Genomic DNA, 20,156 nt, shown 5'->3' on the forward strand with positions numbered 1-20,156 from the left:
TGAGGGAGGACATGAAGGTAGTACAAGAAAATCATGTTGACATAAAATCCAAAAGAGATTCACACAAAAAGGAATTCACATCAAAAACAGGCCTGAATGAAGAAAACTAACATTTATCAAACTAACAACTGAGGCTCTCGTCTCCATGTTGATTATGCTCCATTCATATTCAAAGTACAGGACTTAAAACACAGAAGAGGAACATTTTGATTTTTGCAAAAACACTTTAATCTCATTCAAACATTTTGCAGTTTTACATTAGATGAAAGCATTTAAGTGCCTCAGAAGATCTTTTCCAAACAAACTTCAATCACATTTAACATTTAGAACATTTAGAACATTTAGAACATTTAGAACATTTAGAACATTTAGAACATTTAGAACATTTAGAACATTTTACAATTTTTCATTAGATGAAATTTCAAAAACATTAAACACTCAAAAACATTAAACACCAAGACACAAAGGGAAATAGAAGAAGAAGAAGAAGAAGATTTTTTATTTTTGCAAAAACACTTTAATCTCATTCAAACATTTTGCAGTTTTACATTAGATGAAAGCATTTAAGTGCCTCAGAAGATCTTTTCCAAACAAATTTCAATCACATTTAACATTTAGAATATTTAGAACATTTAGAACATTTAGAACATTTTACAATTTTTCATTAGATGAAATTTCAAAAACACTAAACACTCAAAAACATTAAACAGCAAGAAACAAAGGGAAATACAATATAAAAATTAGTGCATTATAACAGGAAGTTTGCAAAAGTGAGGTGGTCATCAACTAAAGTGCATAGGACATTTTTGTAACACCAGATGTTCCTAAAGTTATTCAGGTCTTTTGTCAATTTAGAGAAACCAAATTCTAGTTTTAAGCGACATCTGATGTTACAGCAAAAAACAGTAGCTGCTTCTTGAGCGGTATTGTTTTCAATTTTCCTCTTCCTGGTCACATAAATTGCAAGTTTTGCCTCCCCCAGAAATAAAATTTAAAAGCTGCCACTTTCTCTGATTCGATCTATTGTACCCAGCACCGTAGATGAATTTCCTGATACTAAAGTTTTCATTGAACAAGTTAAAAACATTCGTTAGAAGAGTGAAGAGCACTGCAAGTCTCCCACACTCACTGAAAGTATGAAAGACTGTCTCCTGAAGAGGACAGAAGGGACACTGGCTGGACACCGCAGGGGTGAAATCAGAGACAAAAGCATTGGAACCGACGGCACCATGCAAAATCCTCCACTGGAGGTCGGCTGTTTTTTTCTTGAGGGGAGGTTTGTACAGAAGTCTCCACTGCGGGTCAGGTCCATTTCCCGTCATCTTGTTGGCCCAGGTAGTAGGTGCTCTGTTACACAGGTTTTTCTTGTTGATCACTTTTACACATTGTTTGTACAGTATTTTTTTGTTGGCCGTGTGCAGGCTGATCTGTCGTTCATCCCCGAGGAGAGGACCCTCCAGTTCTCCAAACAGGGGACTGATGTGGACCTCTGGGAAAGGATCTTTGCTGTCTGGTACAGTCCCTGTACTATAGTCCAGGAGGAGGCTTCTCTCCTTCCAGGAAAGTCTTTGCCTCCACAGTTGTAGCACCCTCTGAGCCACCCTGGTGGACTGGATGTTCAGCAGGGAGCTCACAGCCTGGGCATCCGCCAGCGCAGGCCCGGCGTTGTCTACCAGTTGCTGGAGGGTCACGGTCCTGGTTCTGCAAAGCGATGTAGACAGACCAGGTGTGGCTCCACTGCAGACGTCCAGCCTGGCCCCATGCACTAGTGGTTCCCTCAGTAACCAGAACAAAGAGTCAGAGCTTTTTCCTGGGCTGCTTTTAAAAAGGGCCCACGACTTAAACACATCATGATAAAACGGAGGCAAACCATTTAACTTTAGAAGCTTAGAGTCCATTAAAAACAGTGCAGCATCCAGGTCCAAGTGGCTCACTCGTCTGAATATGCAGCCGGCCACCTCTCTCCACGTCAGATCCGCTGGTCCGGTCAGAAACCGCTGAATGAACTGTAATCTGAACGTGGCTGTTCTGCTAGCCAGGTGGATGAGGCCCTGTCCCCCCTCCTCTCTTGATAAAAACAATACTCCTTGAGGCACCCAATGCAGCCCATCCCAGAAAAAGTTAACAAGTTTGGTCTGGATTTGGGCTAGAAACCCTGATGGGGGTTCCATACAGGCCAAGCGGTGCCACAGCTGCGAGGCTACCAGATTGTTTATCACTAAAACTCGACCTCTGTACGACATTCTGGGGAGCAACCATTTCCATTTTTTAAGTTTCCCTTCTATTTTGTCAATGACGCCCTCCCAGTTCTTCCTGGTTGTTGTCTCATCCCCCAGGTACACACCGAGATATTTGAGACCATCAGTCTTCCAACACAAGTTTTGAGGAAGAACCGGGAGGTTGCCATGCCACTCGCCAACAGCAAGGGCTTCACTTTTGTTCCAGTTTACTTTTGCAGCAGTTAAAACATTGAATGAGTTTGTCAAACCCACCAGAACATTAACATCCCTTTGGTTTTTGATAAGAACAACAACATCATCAGCATAGGCAGTTAAAGGAATGTTCTCTCTAACACCAGGTAAAATCAAACCATCGATGCTTTTGCGAATTTTACAGAGGAGGGGCTCCAGAGAGAGTGCATAGAGCATCCCAGACAGGGCACAACCCTGCCGGATGCCCCGATGCACCCCGAAGGGGGCACACAAACTGTCGTTAAACTTCAGAATACTCTCAACGTCACTGTACAACACCTTGATCTTGGCAATGAACTCGGTGCTGAACCCAAACCTCTCCATGGTTGTCCAGAGGAAGCTGTGCTCAACACGGTCAAATGCCTTTTCCTGATCTAACGAAATGAGACCAGCGTTTATACCCAATGATCTGGACACCTCCAAAACATCACGAATTAGGTAGACATTGTCTGCCATGGACCTGCCGGGCACACAGTAGGTTTGATCCCGGTGGATGACCTGCTCCATAGCTTCCCTCAGCCTGGTAGCCAAAGCCTTGGACAGAATCTTGTAATCGGTGCAGAGCAGTGACACAGGGCGCCAATTCTTGATGTCCTGCAGATTGCCTTTTTTAGGCAGGAGGGCAACGACCGCCCTCCGGCAGGACAGTGGCAAAGAGCCTGAGGATAGACTTTCGGTGAACACTTCCAGCATATCACATGCTAGAATGTCCCAGAAGGCTGTATAGAACTCAACCGTTAGACCATCGATACCCGGAGAACGTCGTCCCTGCATGTTCTGCAGGGCAGTGTGGAGTTCCTCTAACTCCAGCGGCCGGTCAAGTTGTGAATTTGTCTCCGTGGAGACTTGAGGTAGCTCTGCACAGAACTCCTCTAACAGTGGCTGGTTTTCCCGGTATTCACTGTCATACAAAGATGAATAAAAACTCACAGCTCGCCTTCTGATCTGTCCAGGCTCTGTCAGCTCCTGTCCTGTGTCAGACAGCAGGGAGTGAATCACGTTGGTCTGTCCATGCTTTTTTTCCAGGCCGAAGAAGAAGCTAGAGGGAGCATCCATCTCGGTGATGTTTTGTACCCTGGATCGAACTAGGGCACCCTGTACTTTAGTATCCAACAGGTCGGCTAAAGCCATTCTTTTGGACTTGAGGATTTCAGTACACCTCTGATTTCCTGTGGAAGCGCTTGTCTCCAACTCCACAATTTCAGCCTCTAGGTGTTTCATAGACCGGCAGGTGTCTCATGTGACGTTCAAAGTATACTGTTGGCACAGGACTTTTATCTCTGTTTTGCCATAGTCCCACCACTAGAAGAAGAAGAAGAAGATTTTTTTTTTTGATTTTTGCAAAAACACTTTAATTCCATTCAAACATTTTGCAGTTTTACATTAGATGAAAGCATTTAAGTGTCTCAGAAGATCTTTTCCAAACAAACTTCAATCACATTTAACATTTAGAACATTTAGAACATTTAGAACATTTTACAATTTTTCATTAGATGAAATTTCAAAAACACTAAACACTCAAAAACATTAAACAGCAAGAAAGAAAGAAATAAAGAAAGAAAGAAAGAAAGAAAGAAAGAAAGAAAGAAAGAAAGATTTTTTTTTGATTTCTGCAAAAACACTTTAATCTCATTCAAACATTTTGCAGTTTTACATTAGATGAAAGCATTTAAGTGCCTCAGAACATCTTTTCCAAACAAACTTCAATCACATTTAACATTTAGAACATTAAGAACATTTAGAACATTTTACAAATTTTCATCAGATGAAATTTCAAAAACACTAAACACTCAAAAACATTAAACACCAAGAAACAAAGGGAAATACAATATAAGAATTAGTGCATTATAACAGGAAGTTTGCAAAAGTGAGGTGGTCATCAACTAAAGTGCATAGGACATTTTTGTAACACCAGATGTTCCTAAAGTTATTCAGGTCTTTTGTCAATTTAGAGAAACCAAATTCTAGTTTTAAGCGACATCTGATGTTACAGCAAAAAACAGTAGCTGCTTCTTGAGCGGTATCGTTTTCAATTTTCCTCTTCCTGGTCACATGAATTGCAAGTTTTGCCTCCCCAGAAATAAAATTTAAAAGCTGCCACTTTCTCTGATTCGATCTATTGTACCCAGCACCGTAGATGAATTTCCTGATACTAAAGTTTTCATTGAACAAGTTAAAAACATTCGTTAGAAGAGTGAAGAGCACTGCAAGTCTCCCACACTCACTGAAAGTATGAAAGACTGTCTCCTGAAGAGGACAGAAAGGACACTGGCTGGACACCGCAGGGGCAAAAACAGAGACAAAAGCATTGGAACCGACGGCACCATGCAAAATCCTCCACTGGAGGTCGGCTGTTTTTTTCTTGAGGGAAAGAAAGAAAGAAAGAAATTTTTTTTTTTGATTTTTGCAAAAACACTTTAATTCCATTCAAACATTTTGCAGTTTTACATTAGATTAAAGCATTTAAGTGTCTCAGAAGATCTTTTCCAAACAAACTTCAATCACATATAACATTTAGAACATTTAGAACATTTAGAACATTTTACAATTTTTTATTAGATGAAATTTCAAAAACACTAAACACTCAAAAACATTAAACAGCAAGAAACAAAGGGAAATACAATATAAAAATTAATGCATTATAACAGGAAGTTTGCAAAAGTGAGGTGGTCATCAACTAAAGTGCATAGGACATTTTTGTAACACCAGATGTTCCTAAAGTTATTCAGGTCTTTTGTCAATTTATAGAAACCAAATTCTAGTTTTAAGCGACATCTGATGTTGCAGCAAAAAACAGTAGCTGCTTCTTGAACGGTATTGTTTTCAATTTTCCTCTTCCTGGTCACATAAATTGCAAGTTTTGCCTCCCCCAGAAATAAAATTTAAAAGCTGCCACTTTCTCTGATTCGATCTATTGTACCCAGCACCGTAGATGAATTTCCTGATACTAATGTTTTCATTGAACAAGTTAAAAACATTCGTTAGAAGAGTGAAGAGCACTAGAAGAAGAAGAAGAAGAAGAAGATTTTTTGATTTTTGCAAAAACACTTTAATCTCATTCAAACATTTTGCAGTTTTACATTAGATGAAAGCATTTAAGTGCCTCAGAAGATCTTTTCCAAACAAACTTCAATCACATTTAACATTTAGAACATTTAGAACATTTAGAACATTTAGAACATTTAGAACATTTAGAACCTTTTACAATTTTTCATTAGATGAAATTTCAAAAACACTAAACACTCAAAAACATTAAACACCAAGAAACAAAGGGAAATACAATATAAAAATTAGTGCATTATAACAGGAAGTTTGCAAAAGTGAGGTGGTCATCAACTAAAGTGCATAGGACATTTTTGTAACACCAGATGTTCCTAAAGTTATTCAGGTCTTTTGTCAATTTAGAGAAACCAAATTCTAGTTTTAAGCGACATCTGATGTTACAGCAAAAAACAGTAGCTGCTTCTTGAACGGTATTGTTTTCAATTTTCCTCTTCCTGGTCACATGAATTGCAAGTTTTGCCTCCCCAGAAATAAAATTTAAAAGCTGCCACTTTCTCTGATTCGATCTATTGTACCCAGCACCGTAGATGAATTTCCTGATACTAATGTTTTCATTGAACAAGTTAAAAACATTCGTTAGAAGAGTGAAGAGCACTGCAAGTCTCCCACACTCACTGAAAGCATGAAAGACTGTTTCACGAAGGGGACAGAAGGGACACTGACTGGACACCGCAGGGGCGAAAACAGAGACAAAAGCATTGGAACCGACGGCACCATGCAAAATCCTCCACTGGAGGTCGGCTGTTTTTTTCTTGAGGGGAGGTTTGTACAGAAGTCTCCACTGCGGGTCAGGTCCATTTCCCGTCATCTTGTTGGCCCAGGTAGTAGGTGCTCTGTTACACAGGTTTTTCTTGTTGATTACTTTTACACATTGTTTGTACAGTATTTTTTTGTTGGCCGTGTGCAGGCTGAAGAAGAAGAACAGATTAAAACCATTCGTTAAAAGAGTGAAGAGCACTGCAAATCTCGTACACTCACTAAAAGCATGAAAAGACTGCCTCACGAAGGGGACAGAAGGATTAAAAACAGAGATGAAACCATTGGAACCAATGGCACCATGTAAATGTCTCCACTGTAGGTCGGCTGTTTTTGTCTTGAGGGGAGGTTTGTATAGAAGTCTCTACTTTGGTTCAGGTCCATTTCCTGTCATCCTGTTGGCCCAGGTAGTGGGTGCTCTGTTACACAGGCCTTTCTTGTTCACTTTTACATAGTATTTGTACAGTATTATTTTGTTGGCTGTGTGCAGGCTGATTTCTCGTTCATCTCCAAGGAGAGGACCCTCCAGCTCTCCAAACAGGGGACTGATGTGGACCTCTGGGAAAGGATCTTTATTGTCTGGCACAGTCCCTGTACTATAGTCCAGGAGTAGGCTTCTCTCCTTCCTGGAGAGTCTTTGCCTCCACAGTTGTAGCACCCGCTCGATCTCTAGAGATGGGTTAAATGCTAGAGAACAGGAAGCCCACTCCACCACTCAGCATGGTGTTATGGCTCAGGACCACCTGTCCTTTCCACTCTTTCAGCCAGTCCACCTCATTGTTCTCGTCGCAAAAACAGAACATCAATAGTTTTCCTCCTTGCTATGTCAAAGACCAGTGCCCTTTTCCTTTCTTCTCTGGCTCTATTTACGTTTAACGTCCCCACTCTAAAAGAATTCATGATGAGGGGAAAGTTGAAAGGACCTTAAAATAACTAAATAGGAAAAAAAAGAAAAGAAAAATTAAAAACTCAGTTGTTTCCGGACTTTACTCTTTTTTTTTTTGAGTCGGTATATCTCTTGGTCACTGAGTTCTGATGTGGCTCTTAAGTTGTTTTGCCGAATTATACAAAATTAATTTATCAGGAAAAAACTGTTCCAGATTCAGACCTTTCATGCCTTTAGTTTGTTGTAAAAACAATTTAAATATTCTTTCAGGGTACAAATTGTGCTGTTGACTGGCAGTGACTGGAGTATGAGATAGGTCACTGCAATCAGACATACAATCATCACTGTCACTACTGTCTGGAACACTCGGTGTGACCTCAATCCGGCCAGCTTTACATCCAGCAGAAACAGTTAAAACATTCTTCCGCTTACCGCGCCACCTAGTAGGAACAGGAATCCATTCAGATGCATGGTCGTCTGTGATATCTTCAGTACCTGTCTGATTTCCTGTCTCAACATTCTCATTTTTATCACCAGTCTCCCTCCTATTCTCACCCACTGCACTTGTCACCACCGTAGTCTCAACCAGTGTACCTTTCTCACCCAGTTCACCTACCACCTCTATAATCTCATCCATTTCACTCATTACCTCTCCATCCTTCCCCTGTTCACCTATCAGCCCACCATTCTCACCCACCACAGCCGTCGCATCACCCAACTCGCTGGGCGCCGCCACACTCTCACCCATCACTCCACCTGCTCTCTCAGCCACCCTGCCACCATCCTCACTTGTCCCACCTTCACTCCGCCCCCTCACGATATTACTGGTTATCACTGCTCCTACCTGCATCTGACTTTCAGTCTCGCTCCTCGGAGCATCTCTCTGCTCCCCGTCCCAATAACATCACCCACCGCTAGTGCTACCTACTCCATGCTGAAATGAGACACCACTCTAATCCCGTGGTCCCTTGTCAGCTTTGTGAAATCGAACCCACCACACGCCATGACGGCGTCTGAGCGGCCGCCAACCGGCACACACCTGGTCGGCAAAAAATACACAAAAACTGACAATAAGCGACGTTAAACACTCAAGACTAACACAATTAACAATACACAAATAATACACACATAAAGACAAACGTAAAGGTAGAAAATAGTGCTGAAAACCACCCAAGCAGGTTTGAGAGAAGAGGATGCAGAGGACATGGTTAGGTGGAGGCAATTGATTCGCTGTGGCGACCCTTGAAGGGCTAAGCCGAAAGGAAAAGAAGACGTAAAAATGTGTTAAACCACTCCGTGGTGCAAATAAGGTTGGGGACCACTGATGTACAGGACAGACTAAGGACAAAAAGTGAACAGAAAAGGAAGATAAAGAGTTCAGAGGAGAAAAGAAAGAAGAAAATAGGTGAAAGAAAGAAGACAGACATTTATTCAGCCTCTGCAATGAGCTCTTCTCTTCTGCACTATTCTAAATTCATCCACATCACTACTTTATTTGACATATTATTATTACCGCTATTATAATTGCCTTGATCGATTTTAGACTTTATTATCTAACTTATCATTATTGATCACTAACAGAGCTATGGCAACACAATCTAAACAATTCCTCATTCCAGTTAAGAGAGTAAGACGAGAGACACTTACCAGGAGCAAAAACACAGAAAGGTCTCTGTATAAATGTAAAATATCAATGTAAAATATGTCTTCAACATATATAGTTGACATATTTTGTTGTTTTCATACACACTTTTATTTCACTGAAATTGATTAATCTGCCACTGAAAGTAATCCCTAACACATTCACTATTTCCTACCGTTTGTACAAGGTTTGTTAAAAACTGCAAAGCCTCAGTGTTTGCAGAAATCACTGAGAAATTTTGAAAAGTAAGATTGGATTTCTATGAGCTAATCAACGCACATATTCACTCATTGGACGTGAGTGGCACTGGCAAGTGCATGGGCCAAAATTATCACATGTAAAAAATCAGATTATCTCACTGGTATTGGTCTTATCATGGGATATGAAGGCAGATATACATAATGAAGAAGATGCAAGATCTAAAATGAGGAAGGAACTGATTGATCAGTTCTGATTTCTATCTTCAGTATCAAACAGAAGTTACAGTACTTCTAAAACCCCTCCTCATCATTAAAATTGTAGACTGTGGTCAGTTTGTATTCATGTCACACCTCTCTGGAGAACACACCCCTTATGAAGAATGAAAACACAGAGTCTGCGATGTTGCAAAATGCATCTGCATAATTCTCCCATTTTGATGATGCATTTCACACTAAGTCCAAACCATATTGACTTGAATTTTTTTCTATGCGATGTTTGTTGCAAAATGAATTAAGTGTTGGAGAGCGGCAAGTAACACAGGCATCAATATTGCTGTCGGACAACTTACAGATGGTGTAATTATCTCCTCATAAGGTTATTAGAGGATCAATGGAGCCTGGTGGCCTGATAGCAGAGGTGAAATGATGAAAGATGGAAAATGGTTATGATGGCTAAGCCCAATACCTGCTGCATGTCATTTAAAGGGAGAGAAAACTGGTCAAACATAACCTATTTTTCTTGGATAACTTGTAATTTTCTGTAATATAATCAAATAAAATATTGCTGTGTAATAGAACCAACCAGCCACCAGTTTAATACTTGATTAAGTTTAGGGAACTGGAAATGACTCCTATGAGGTTTAGTAAAGAGTACATCAGACCACTTGCTAATCTGCATGTCAAGACTTTCCAAACAAACCAGTTTTACGGAGCCTAAAGTTGAACCATCCATAGTGAGTGAGACAAGCCTTCTTTATGTCATGCCAAACAGGATGAAGGCTTATTGAGTCCAGATCTGTCATTTAGTCAGACCACTGAACAGAACACAGCTGATTTCTGGGTCAAGTGAGGACAGCTGACAACAGCTGGTTCACCCAAAATCAAATTTGTACACTTTCACATAATCCTTCATTTTTTGCTAATGTCATTTTACTTCGTTTTATTCACTTAATTCAGCAGCAACACTTATCTTATATCTGTTTGCCAAGGCTTAATAAAGTTATCTTGCCAGCTTTTTTGCTCACATATAATTTTTTTGTTATGCACTTATCAAAACAGAACAACTATGAAAAAAAATTGTCTTACAATATACGTATAATTATGAGCACACACAAGAGATTTTAAAATAAGATATCAGTTGGGTTTAAAACACTGTAGATGCTAATGTTAAATGAAGTAATTATGATAGTAACAGTAATAGGGAATTATATAACTTAATAGCTGAGTAGCACAGTGGTGCAGGACTGTGGGTAGGACTGTCCCGGGCAGCAAGAATGTCCCGGGTTCGAGTCACACTAAATTCTAGATGTGTTGCTGTGAGTGGGAGTGGATGTTTTTGTGTGTTGCTAGCATCTCATCCAGGGTGTAGCCTCGCCCATTGCCTTGGATAGTCTCCGTCTTAATCCGTGACCCGTATGTCGGATAAGTGAATCAATGAATGGTTGAACCAATGGATGATTGAATAAATGTGAATGGAAGCCTTTAGCTTTGTCTATGTGTGGCCATCCAATGAGCTGGTAACTCATCCAAGGTGTACCTCGCCTATCACCCGTAGTCAGCTGGGATAGGCTCCAGCATAATCCACGACCCACATATCGATTACAATTGTCTCATCTTCATGAAGATGAATGATGAATGATTTCATGGTTACATGGAATGCTATATTGGGTTAGTCCATCTCTCTAGTACTGCTATCATGTGGTAAACCACCAAAAACAGAAATTTGGGCCGTGAGCCTTAGCTACAGTGTCATGGTGGCTGAGCTAACAAACAGAATAACTCCGTTCATTGTAACAATCTAAAGAACAATCTTATTTCTCTGGGCTAGCCAGGGAGAACGGGCCTCAGATTATTGTGGCTGGGTTTCTGTTTCCAACAACCTCAGAATTATTGTATTCATCATAGCACACAGACAGAATTTGGCCTATCAGAAATAACAGACATGTAGAAGGCCACCTCATTATTTACTTGAATGGATGCCTGATTGAAGATGGTCTAAATGTCTCTTTGTTTTCATAATTAATACTGATCTGGGTTGAAGTGGCAAAAGCACCTTTTTGCCTTGTGGTTGTGCTCTAACTAAAAGAGGCCCAGATAGCCTACTCAGTCTTTTCTCTTAACCCTATCTTCTAGCTCTTCCTGGAGATAACAGGATAAATCATAAATAGAGTAATAATCCCTCCAGTATGTTGTGAGACTTCCTGAAAAGAGTATGAAATTGCTTGTATCCATACTAACAAAAGCCTTATCTACAAGGAAAACTTATAAATGTAGATCTGCAGGTAGCTTCAACTTCCACCTCACAATTGTGGAGTCCATGAATTTCCAAAACTAGTTTTCTTAAACAAATACTGTATCTACATAACCGTATGATTTCTGTTGTTTTGTTTGTTCGTTTGTTTGCTTGTTTCCAGTAAATGTCCCAGGCACTGTAGTAGAAGCCATGACCAGGCAAGAGTCCCTCCAATCCTTCAGCAAGAATGGGAAACCGTCTTCCTCGTCTTCCTCCTCTTCCTCACCCGCCTCCACCCTCATGCGTTCCATGGTCTTCCCCCACTCACCTTGCTCAAAGAATTTCTCCCTGTTGGACAAAGTAGGAGTTGGCATGCAGTCAGACTCCAGTTTTGCCCAGTTGGCATCAAAAAATCAGCGAATCCTGGCAAGTCCAACCTCCACCAGCCAGCTGAGCAGTGATTTTAGTGACTGGCATCTATGGAAGTGCGGCCAGTGCTTCAAAACCTTCACCCAGAGGATACTGCTGCAGATGCATGTCTGTCCACAGAATCCAGACAAGTAAGACAGCATTTATTAAGACTTTCCGTTCTGTATGAATGCTCATGCTAGCTTAGGGCATTTCCTCCATTTCCTGTAATAGACATATACTGCACAGTTTACTCACAATAATTATGCCAGACATTGACTTGCACATTCTTGGTTTTACAGTAGAACAAACAGGAGACTTAAACATTGGACTAATATACCGCTAATACTTGCTTTAGTTGGACACAATAAGACACCATATGTAGATGAGAAACTGCAGGGGAAAATAGGTATACTACCATTTCCAAACATCTTCGCTGTGGCGATCCCTGAAGGGAAAAGCCAAAAGGAAAAGAAGACTTGTATCCTCAAGAATCGATGTCACACTGAGACAGTAGAGCTTAAGTTCTAGATAATACTGTAAGACAAGATCCTGATAAATACCAGAAGCTGGTTTTAAACATTTACACCTTGTTCGTGATGTGGTAATGATCTTGATGTTCAGTGTTCATCTGGATGATTAACCCTGAGTGCTGATCTTCCGTCCTTCAATAGACTTTTTATTGAGAGAGCAGAGCTTGTGCCCAATGGTGGGAGCTGAAATATCGAAAGGTTTCAGCAAGGAAGAGGTTTATCGGTTTACCTTTGGGACTTACTTCTCCCATTACTTTCTGAAACATACCACAATGTGCCGCTGGGAAATGCTCCAATACACTTTATTAGCAGCATCCTTTGTGACTTCGCACCAACATTTATTTTTTTGTTCATTTTGCTAGCTTGGGTTTTAGTGGAAAGTTTTAGTGGTTTTAGAGGAAAGTACTTGACAAGAGTCACGAGTGACTGATACACAGATGTGGAGGAGAGAATCTGGTAATTTTCAAAAAAAAACAAAACCCAAAACAAACATTGTACAGAATCAAATAATAAATAAAAAAGACATAATGTCAGTTATGTATTCTTTCTGTTCGGCCCGGTACCAATTGACCCACGGACTGGTACTGGTCCACAACCCAGGGGTTGGGGATCACTTGTCTAGTGGATGAAAAATGAAAGTGAATCACAAACTACTCCAATATGTCTATAAATGGGCATGGGCAATTCATACAGTGTCGACAGAAAATATGAAACAGAAAAAAAAGTGATTTCTTTGTTGTAGAAGTTAGTTTGATTTTGTGCTAGATTTCTTCAGTGGCTGCTGGATAGGGGTATTCTTTTTTAAGGTCTTTTCCATGGCTATCTAACAGCCACATTAGTTTAGAGTAGTTCGGAGAAGGATCGGAGAAGGAGAAGAATCATTTTCCTGAAGTTTCCCATCTATCTGTTCCTAAAAGAAGTATTTAAAGTAAACTTGCCAAAATGCTTAGTTAGGGTCCACTCCATTGTGAGCTACTGAATGTTCCATATCCTCTACCTAAGTCAGCATGTATTTATATGAATCTCCATCACCTTAAATCAAATGCGTTGTTCATTGAGAAATTTCATATAAGTGAAGCTTAATAAAAATGTGCTTAATGTTTTAGCCTCACGTTACTAAAAGCATTGGATAAAAAGAATCAGTGATCGACACAATGTTTGATTGACAGTTTTTTTTTTACCTTCATAAAAATCATCACGTACAGACTTTTAATTATACATTCAAAAAAATATAACATGTATAACACTGACAGTGACATTGACATTCTATAGTCTAAATCAAGAGTCCAGTTAATCCCAATGCTACCGAAGATGAGTCAAAGTACGGTTTCCTTTTATTTCTCCTTATTTCATATCTAATTCCTTTTGGATGCAGAGGCACAATTACACTGACACATCACATATTACATATCTGCATTTCCTTTAATGTACTTTCTTCCTTTTAATTAGTTAAACATGATGACAAAGAACAATAAAAGCTTTCCCTTTTTAAGATCTGCAATGTTTCAGATTAAACTGTGGGACCAGGCATATAGTTGCAATGCATTAGTTTGGTTGTGACTGTTCATTGCGCCATTTGTTGGAAGAAAAGACAATGTAAGTTAATGTAAATGAGGAGAGTATGAAATGTGTGAGTGTGTATAACATCTACAGTCTTAATTATACAAACCATGGATGAGACCGAGGTGAAGAAGATGTGTGGTTTGTGTGTGTGTGTGTGTGTGTGTGTGTGTGTGTGTGTGTGTGTGTGTGTGTGTGTGTGTGTGTGTCTGTGTGTGTGTGTGTGTGTGTGTGTGTGTGTGTCTGTGTGTCTGTGTGTCTGTGTGTCTGTGTGTGTGTATACCAGGGTCTGTTGGGGGGACAGACGATGTAGTGTATTGGAAATTTTTGCTTAGCCTTATTTTTTGCGGGGAGAGTCAGAATGGCGTATAAATCAGTGCTGTGCGTCAGTGAGAAATACCTCGCCTTACGGTGACGGGGCCAGGAAAACAGATGCCACTTATTCAATAAACTAATACTCATAGGGAAGAAAAATGTGGGCTGGATAGGGAGGAGGGAGGAAAGGTCGATGTGGAGCTGCCTGTCAATAGGAAGGTTTTATGGGACAGAGGAGCAGATAAAATTCAGCTGAACAAGCCAAACTGATCTGAGTTCCGGAGCTCCAAAGCCCAACTGTACCTCATACTTGTTTGGACTCACATGAAGCCCCCTATATCCAAATATCAGATTTATTTTTAGTTGACAAGTAGGCCTCAACATGCTGTCAGTAAGCTCCTTTTACAGCTATCGGTCAGAGGAGCCAAGTGAGGCATGGCCTCACCTGCCATCATAAAAGAAAAAAAAAAAGGAAAATGGAAAAAATAAATTAAATGGTTACATTTGTCCAGTGATGTGTATTATATAGATATTTTCCATTCAACGTCACTAATTTTACATTATTTTTTCTCAAAATCTCTGAATTTTCACATTTACCGCTGAAATACTGAGAAGAGACATGCGGTGAGCCATCAGCCAGCCGTTCCTCACCATAGATTGCACAATGGATCAACTAGCTGTACTGGTATGCTATACAGTGAGACCCTAATGCTATCTCTCTATATGTCGCTATTAAAATGTTCAAACACGTTTGCTCTATGAACTAAATTTCAATAATTTATCTAATGTATATAATGTACAGTGTTTGTTTGTCAACAACTGTATGTTTGTAACATCTTTTTTGAGTTGAGCAGTCCTGAAGCTGCTGGGAAAAGGCATGAACTGAGACACACAGTTCTCGTGCCTCATGGTAGGGGGCGCTGGTGATCCCAGGGATTCAGCCGAGCATTCTTCTTCCTCATCTTTAGAAGAAGTGACAGTAAACTACAATCTATAGTCGCCTTGCCTTACAATAAAAATGGAGGATTACATATCTCAACTAAAACATTTTCCGATGCTTTTGTTCAGAAGGAGCTGTGCATGGACTTAATTTATAAGAAAACATAACATATAAAAAACGTGTAGGTAAAAACTTAAGTTTTATAATCAAATGTGCTTATTTGTGTGTTGTATATTCTACTATGAGACTTTAAAAATAATCCACTCACCGTTGCTTAATAAATGCGAATAAACTACACTGTAGGTTAGTATATTTGTAAACATCTTCATCTAATTATGATGAAGTCAGTGCCTCACCAGCCATGAACCTCACTGGCTATGCATCACTCAGAGTTTAGCAAATCAACCCCAAATACTCCAAAAATTATTCTGAACTGTAAGTCAGTTTGAAAAATTAATGTAAAGCCTTGTGATGTTCTATTTAAATATTTATTATATTATAGCATACTAAAAATGTAATTATTATAGACAGAAGCTTTCATTTACCTCATACTGTTCACATTTGGTGTTATTTTAAGACTGCGTCATCTTACAGGTCCAATCTTGTGAAACTGTGGTCTTGTATAAATTCATCACATGGTTCAAGAGATGATTTGGGAGGATCTTGCTACATCAATCCCGGACTTTTGATGCACTTAGCCGTCATAAAAAGTCCGAAACGCTCCTTTATGCTCGATTACTCTATTTTATTTCCATTAAGTTTCCTAGATAACTTAACCAACAGTTAACATCAAATAGCAAGACATTCAGAGTTCAGAGTTCGGCTGTCAAAAAAGTGTTAATGCTTCCAGGCAGAAACCTAACTTAGCCAACATCGGTTCTTACTCATACCTGTGCACAAGGAGACCTAATACATCATTTAGCTCCCACAGGGGACAGACACCCTGTCAAGAATAAAAAAATATGAAATAACAGTCAGGCAACAGAATTTTCTTACACATAGTCCACAGTCTCTCTCTCTCTCTCTCTCTCTCTCTCTCTCTCTCTCTCTCTCTCTCTCTCTCTGTATATATATATATATATATATATATATATATATACATATATATATATATATATATATATATATATATATATATATATATATATATATATATATGTATATGTCAGCAGTCTTGATGTCCATCAATGTCCCATTCAGATAAAGACAATGTGCATTTGTTCTCTGCTCAGAAGTTTGCAGAGATGTGGATAAAAGAAGGACAAAATGCTGCAGATGACGCAACAAAATAAAAGATGAAAAGGCCACATGAAGTCCGACATCAGAACAAACTGTTTACTTAGTCTGATATTTGCTTAGCTGTTTTGACATGATATGAAATCTTAATCTATGAGGTGTTAATGTTACATTTTACAAACTGTTCACATTAGGCTAAACCCTCTTGCCATCTGTATGTGATCGGCCCTCATCCATGGTCCTAAAGCCTAATTAGGAAATTTTCCACATTATGGCCAGCACAGAAAATTAAATGGTTTTTGTCTTTTTAAGTTTTTGTTAAACATTAATGTTCATCCGTTCAAATTTAGGCTCATAGCGCCTACCATTAACCAAAAAAGAAGTAGGCCTATTGATTGCTTATTTTCCCATGATTAAAAAAAAACATCCCCCCACTCTGTTTTCTTTGATGAATCGCACCATGATTGTAGTCATCCTTCAAGATGTTGCCACAGTCATTGGTTTACGTAATTATTGTTCAGAATCTTAGGGTTCCGTTAGAGGCTGGCAGTAACTGAAGACATTATTTCAGGTGTTTTTTGTGTCATGAAGAAAATTCTGCAATCACTATTATTATTTTGAACATTTCCTTTAGGTGGTTCTTCTGATCCTTATCAAGGTTTTTTTTTAGAAACTCATATCAAGAAACACAAGGCTTTTACCTCAGTAATCTGTTTTTTTCTTTTTTTAGTCTTCAGATGTTAAACCACTATGTCTTGAATACGTGTGAAGTCATCCAGCTTTCCTCCCATGCCACTCTGTCTTCTCCGTCTTGATTTCTTAATGCTTCTCTCCCCCTCTCATTCCCCTCCACGTCTCCCTTTATACATATTTATTGATGTTTACTTGATGGGAATATTTGAAGCCAAAAACTAATGGCTCTTGCTTTAAACACACACACACACGCACGCATGCACACACACACACGCACACACGTACGCACGCACGCACGCACGCACGCACACACACACACACACAAACACACACACACACACGCACACACACACACACCTCCTCTCGGCTCCATCCCGTTCTGTTTCAATTTTTCTGCTGAGTGTTTCTCTTTCTGAAGTTTTTCGTCTTCTGTTTCATTTTTCGTCCGTGTGTCATTTTTGTAAAAATCCATCATCGGCGGAGCAGTTTGTTTATGTCAGTGAGGCATTAGAAGGCCCTCTGATTCAACTTTAAAATGGTGTTGGGTGCAGGATTCTCTTTTGAGATGGTGATGAGGGACGAATGAAGAAAAGAAATTCCTAGATATGGACGTTGTTTCCACTATTACAAAAGACATGCCAAACAAATCACTACTATGAACACAATTAATTAATCATTTCATGATTGGTGCGTTTAAACAAATCATTAGTGGTTTTACTGTAGATGGGGTTGACAAAAGAGGATGCAGAAGACATGGTTAGATGGAGGCAACTGATTCGCTGTGGCAACCCCTGAGGGAAAAAACCAAAAGGAGAAGAAGAAGACTGTAAACGGGGTGTTTTTGCTAACACCTTGATCACATGTCAGGTCTCATTCTGGTGGAAAATGTTTATGAATACAGAATGGATGTATTTATGGATGTTATCATGCTTGTATATCAAAGGACAGAAATTTTACAGCTGATTGAATATATTCATCATTAATGTATGTATGTATTGGACGTTTGATAGAAATTAAATCTATATTTTGCTATTTGTTTTCAACCATCGAGCTGTGTGTGGTACTTGGGGCTACACACAGCTTCAGTCTTTCCACTGTTAAAGTTCATCTTTAACACACTCTATTACTATTAGAATAATCACAAATAAGTAATGATTATGTCAAATATAAAACTGAAAGAGGTTAGATAATTACAAGATAAGATCGTGTTTTACATGTAAACCCCCAAAACAGTTTTTTTAAACAGGTTTAGTAAAATATAAACATTCAAGGTTTCCGTACTTCTTTATGAGTGTATGAGGAAAAACACGACACAATTGACTCAGAATGTTTGCATGCCATGCTTGAACGTGACTGTTTAGCTGTGTTGCCAGACCTTTGACATGTTGGAGATTTATCCCCCAACAGTGAGGACATATTTGCATTTAACACTAACACAGATGTGTGTTGTCCCTGCTGGACACACAGATGTTTGGAGAAATGACTTTATTCTCTTTTACATTGTGTAGCCGCAGGAATAACTAATAATGATCCATCACTATGATGGACGGGCTTGTAGAAATTTCTTCACAGTCTATTTGTATCTGCCATGTTAGCCACTGCAATAAAAACTTACTTTTCTGTTGCATGTGCATTGGTAGAGTTCAGAAACTCTATGTAGTGTTCTTAAATTAAATTTCTCATTTTTATATTTCCCTTAGGTTACACAAAATGGACTTGAATGTACTTTTGTTTAACTGGTGATTATCTTCTTTAGTGTATTTTTAGTTAAACTCCTGCACCACTATTTTTTCTAAAGGACAAGAAACCTGCCGCAAGCTTCTGTTTGATTATGCTGTTGAGAGCTGGTTACTGACAAAGATCTCAAACAATAGCTGGTAATTGTTTTCTGCCGCAACACTTTCTAAAGATGACTTACGGGAAACAGCCGCACTCTGTGATGACATGATATTGGCTGGTAGGTTGCTTTTTGTTCTGGGCTCATTTCATGACTTCAATTGTTTGATGAGAAGACATTATGTGAGCTTTCTGCTTTAATAGTTTGGTCAATACCGTCAAAGAGACAGGGGGAGAAACACAGAAAGACAGGAAGAGAGGGGGGAAAACAAAAAAAACAACAAATAGATGATGCTAGAAAAGACAGTTTTAATTGTTGGTTTTAAAAACTTATCAGTGCTCTTATTTGTCCTTGTATGTCTACTCAAAAATGTACTGTATGTATGGAAGGGATTGTGTGTGTTTAGAGAGACATTGATTGTATATTGACGAGGCGGAAGCAGTGATTTATTGCTGCTCCTCTCTGGGGGATAATGTCTTCATATGAGGCGGTCGGTCGTCCTCACTATGCAGCTATAACACTATATGGATTAAACTGACTTCAGTCGGGTCAATCAACCCACTACATGCTGCAAACACAAAAGCAAACACATTCACACTAGATCCAAAAATTATTGTACAGTTAAAAAAAAATAGTCTCTCAGTTAAGAATAAATGTTCACACTCCAGACACACCGAAGTACCATTCTGTGATGTCAATAATCTTAATCTTCCAGCAATCTGAGCTGTTGAACATAGTTGTTAACTTTTTGCTTGTTTTTTCACCTGCCGTCAGCAGACAACCGATTGAAAAAACCTGCCACACTCAAACTTTCCCATCTTCCCCACTTCTGACCTCCAGCTGATGAAATGACAGCATGTTTTTGGACCCAGAAATTCCCATATAGTCTTAATAACTGGAGCAAAGTGGAGCTGGTTAGCATGAAGTTTGGAACACACACACACACACACACACACACACACACACACACACACACACACACACACACACACACACACACACACACACACACATCGCCTCTTTCATCACCTCATGTGTTAAAAGGGACACATTGACACTGACTCTGTTGTTGTTACCACATGCCGTGTTGAAAGGCGATGCAAGGTTTATTGTCCTGAACCACATTTTGCAGACATGTTGAAAATCAGTCATTTTATAGATGCT

General features: G+C 39.4%; 1 protein-coding gene across 1 annotated transcript in view; it reads left to right on the forward strand.

Annotated features, from left to right (window-relative positions):
- Nucleotides 1-20,156, forward strand: part of prdm6 (PR domain containing 6) — a 92,155-nt gene that overhangs the window by 58,032 nt on the left and 13,967 nt on the right. The window contains exon 9 of the mRNA XM_068310086.1: nt 11,652-12,030. Coding sequence (XP_068166187.1) covers nt 11,652-12,030 — 379 coding nt within the window. The remainder of the gene's footprint in view (nt 1-11,651; nt 12,031-20,156) is intronic.

This window comes from Antennarius striatus, chromosome 3 (genome assembly GCF_040054535.1).
Source record: "Antennarius striatus isolate MH-2024 chromosome 3, ASM4005453v1, whole genome shotgun sequence".
In the NCBI taxonomy this organism is placed as follows: Eukaryota; Metazoa; Chordata; class Actinopteri; order Lophiiformes; family Antennariidae; genus Antennarius; species Antennarius striatus.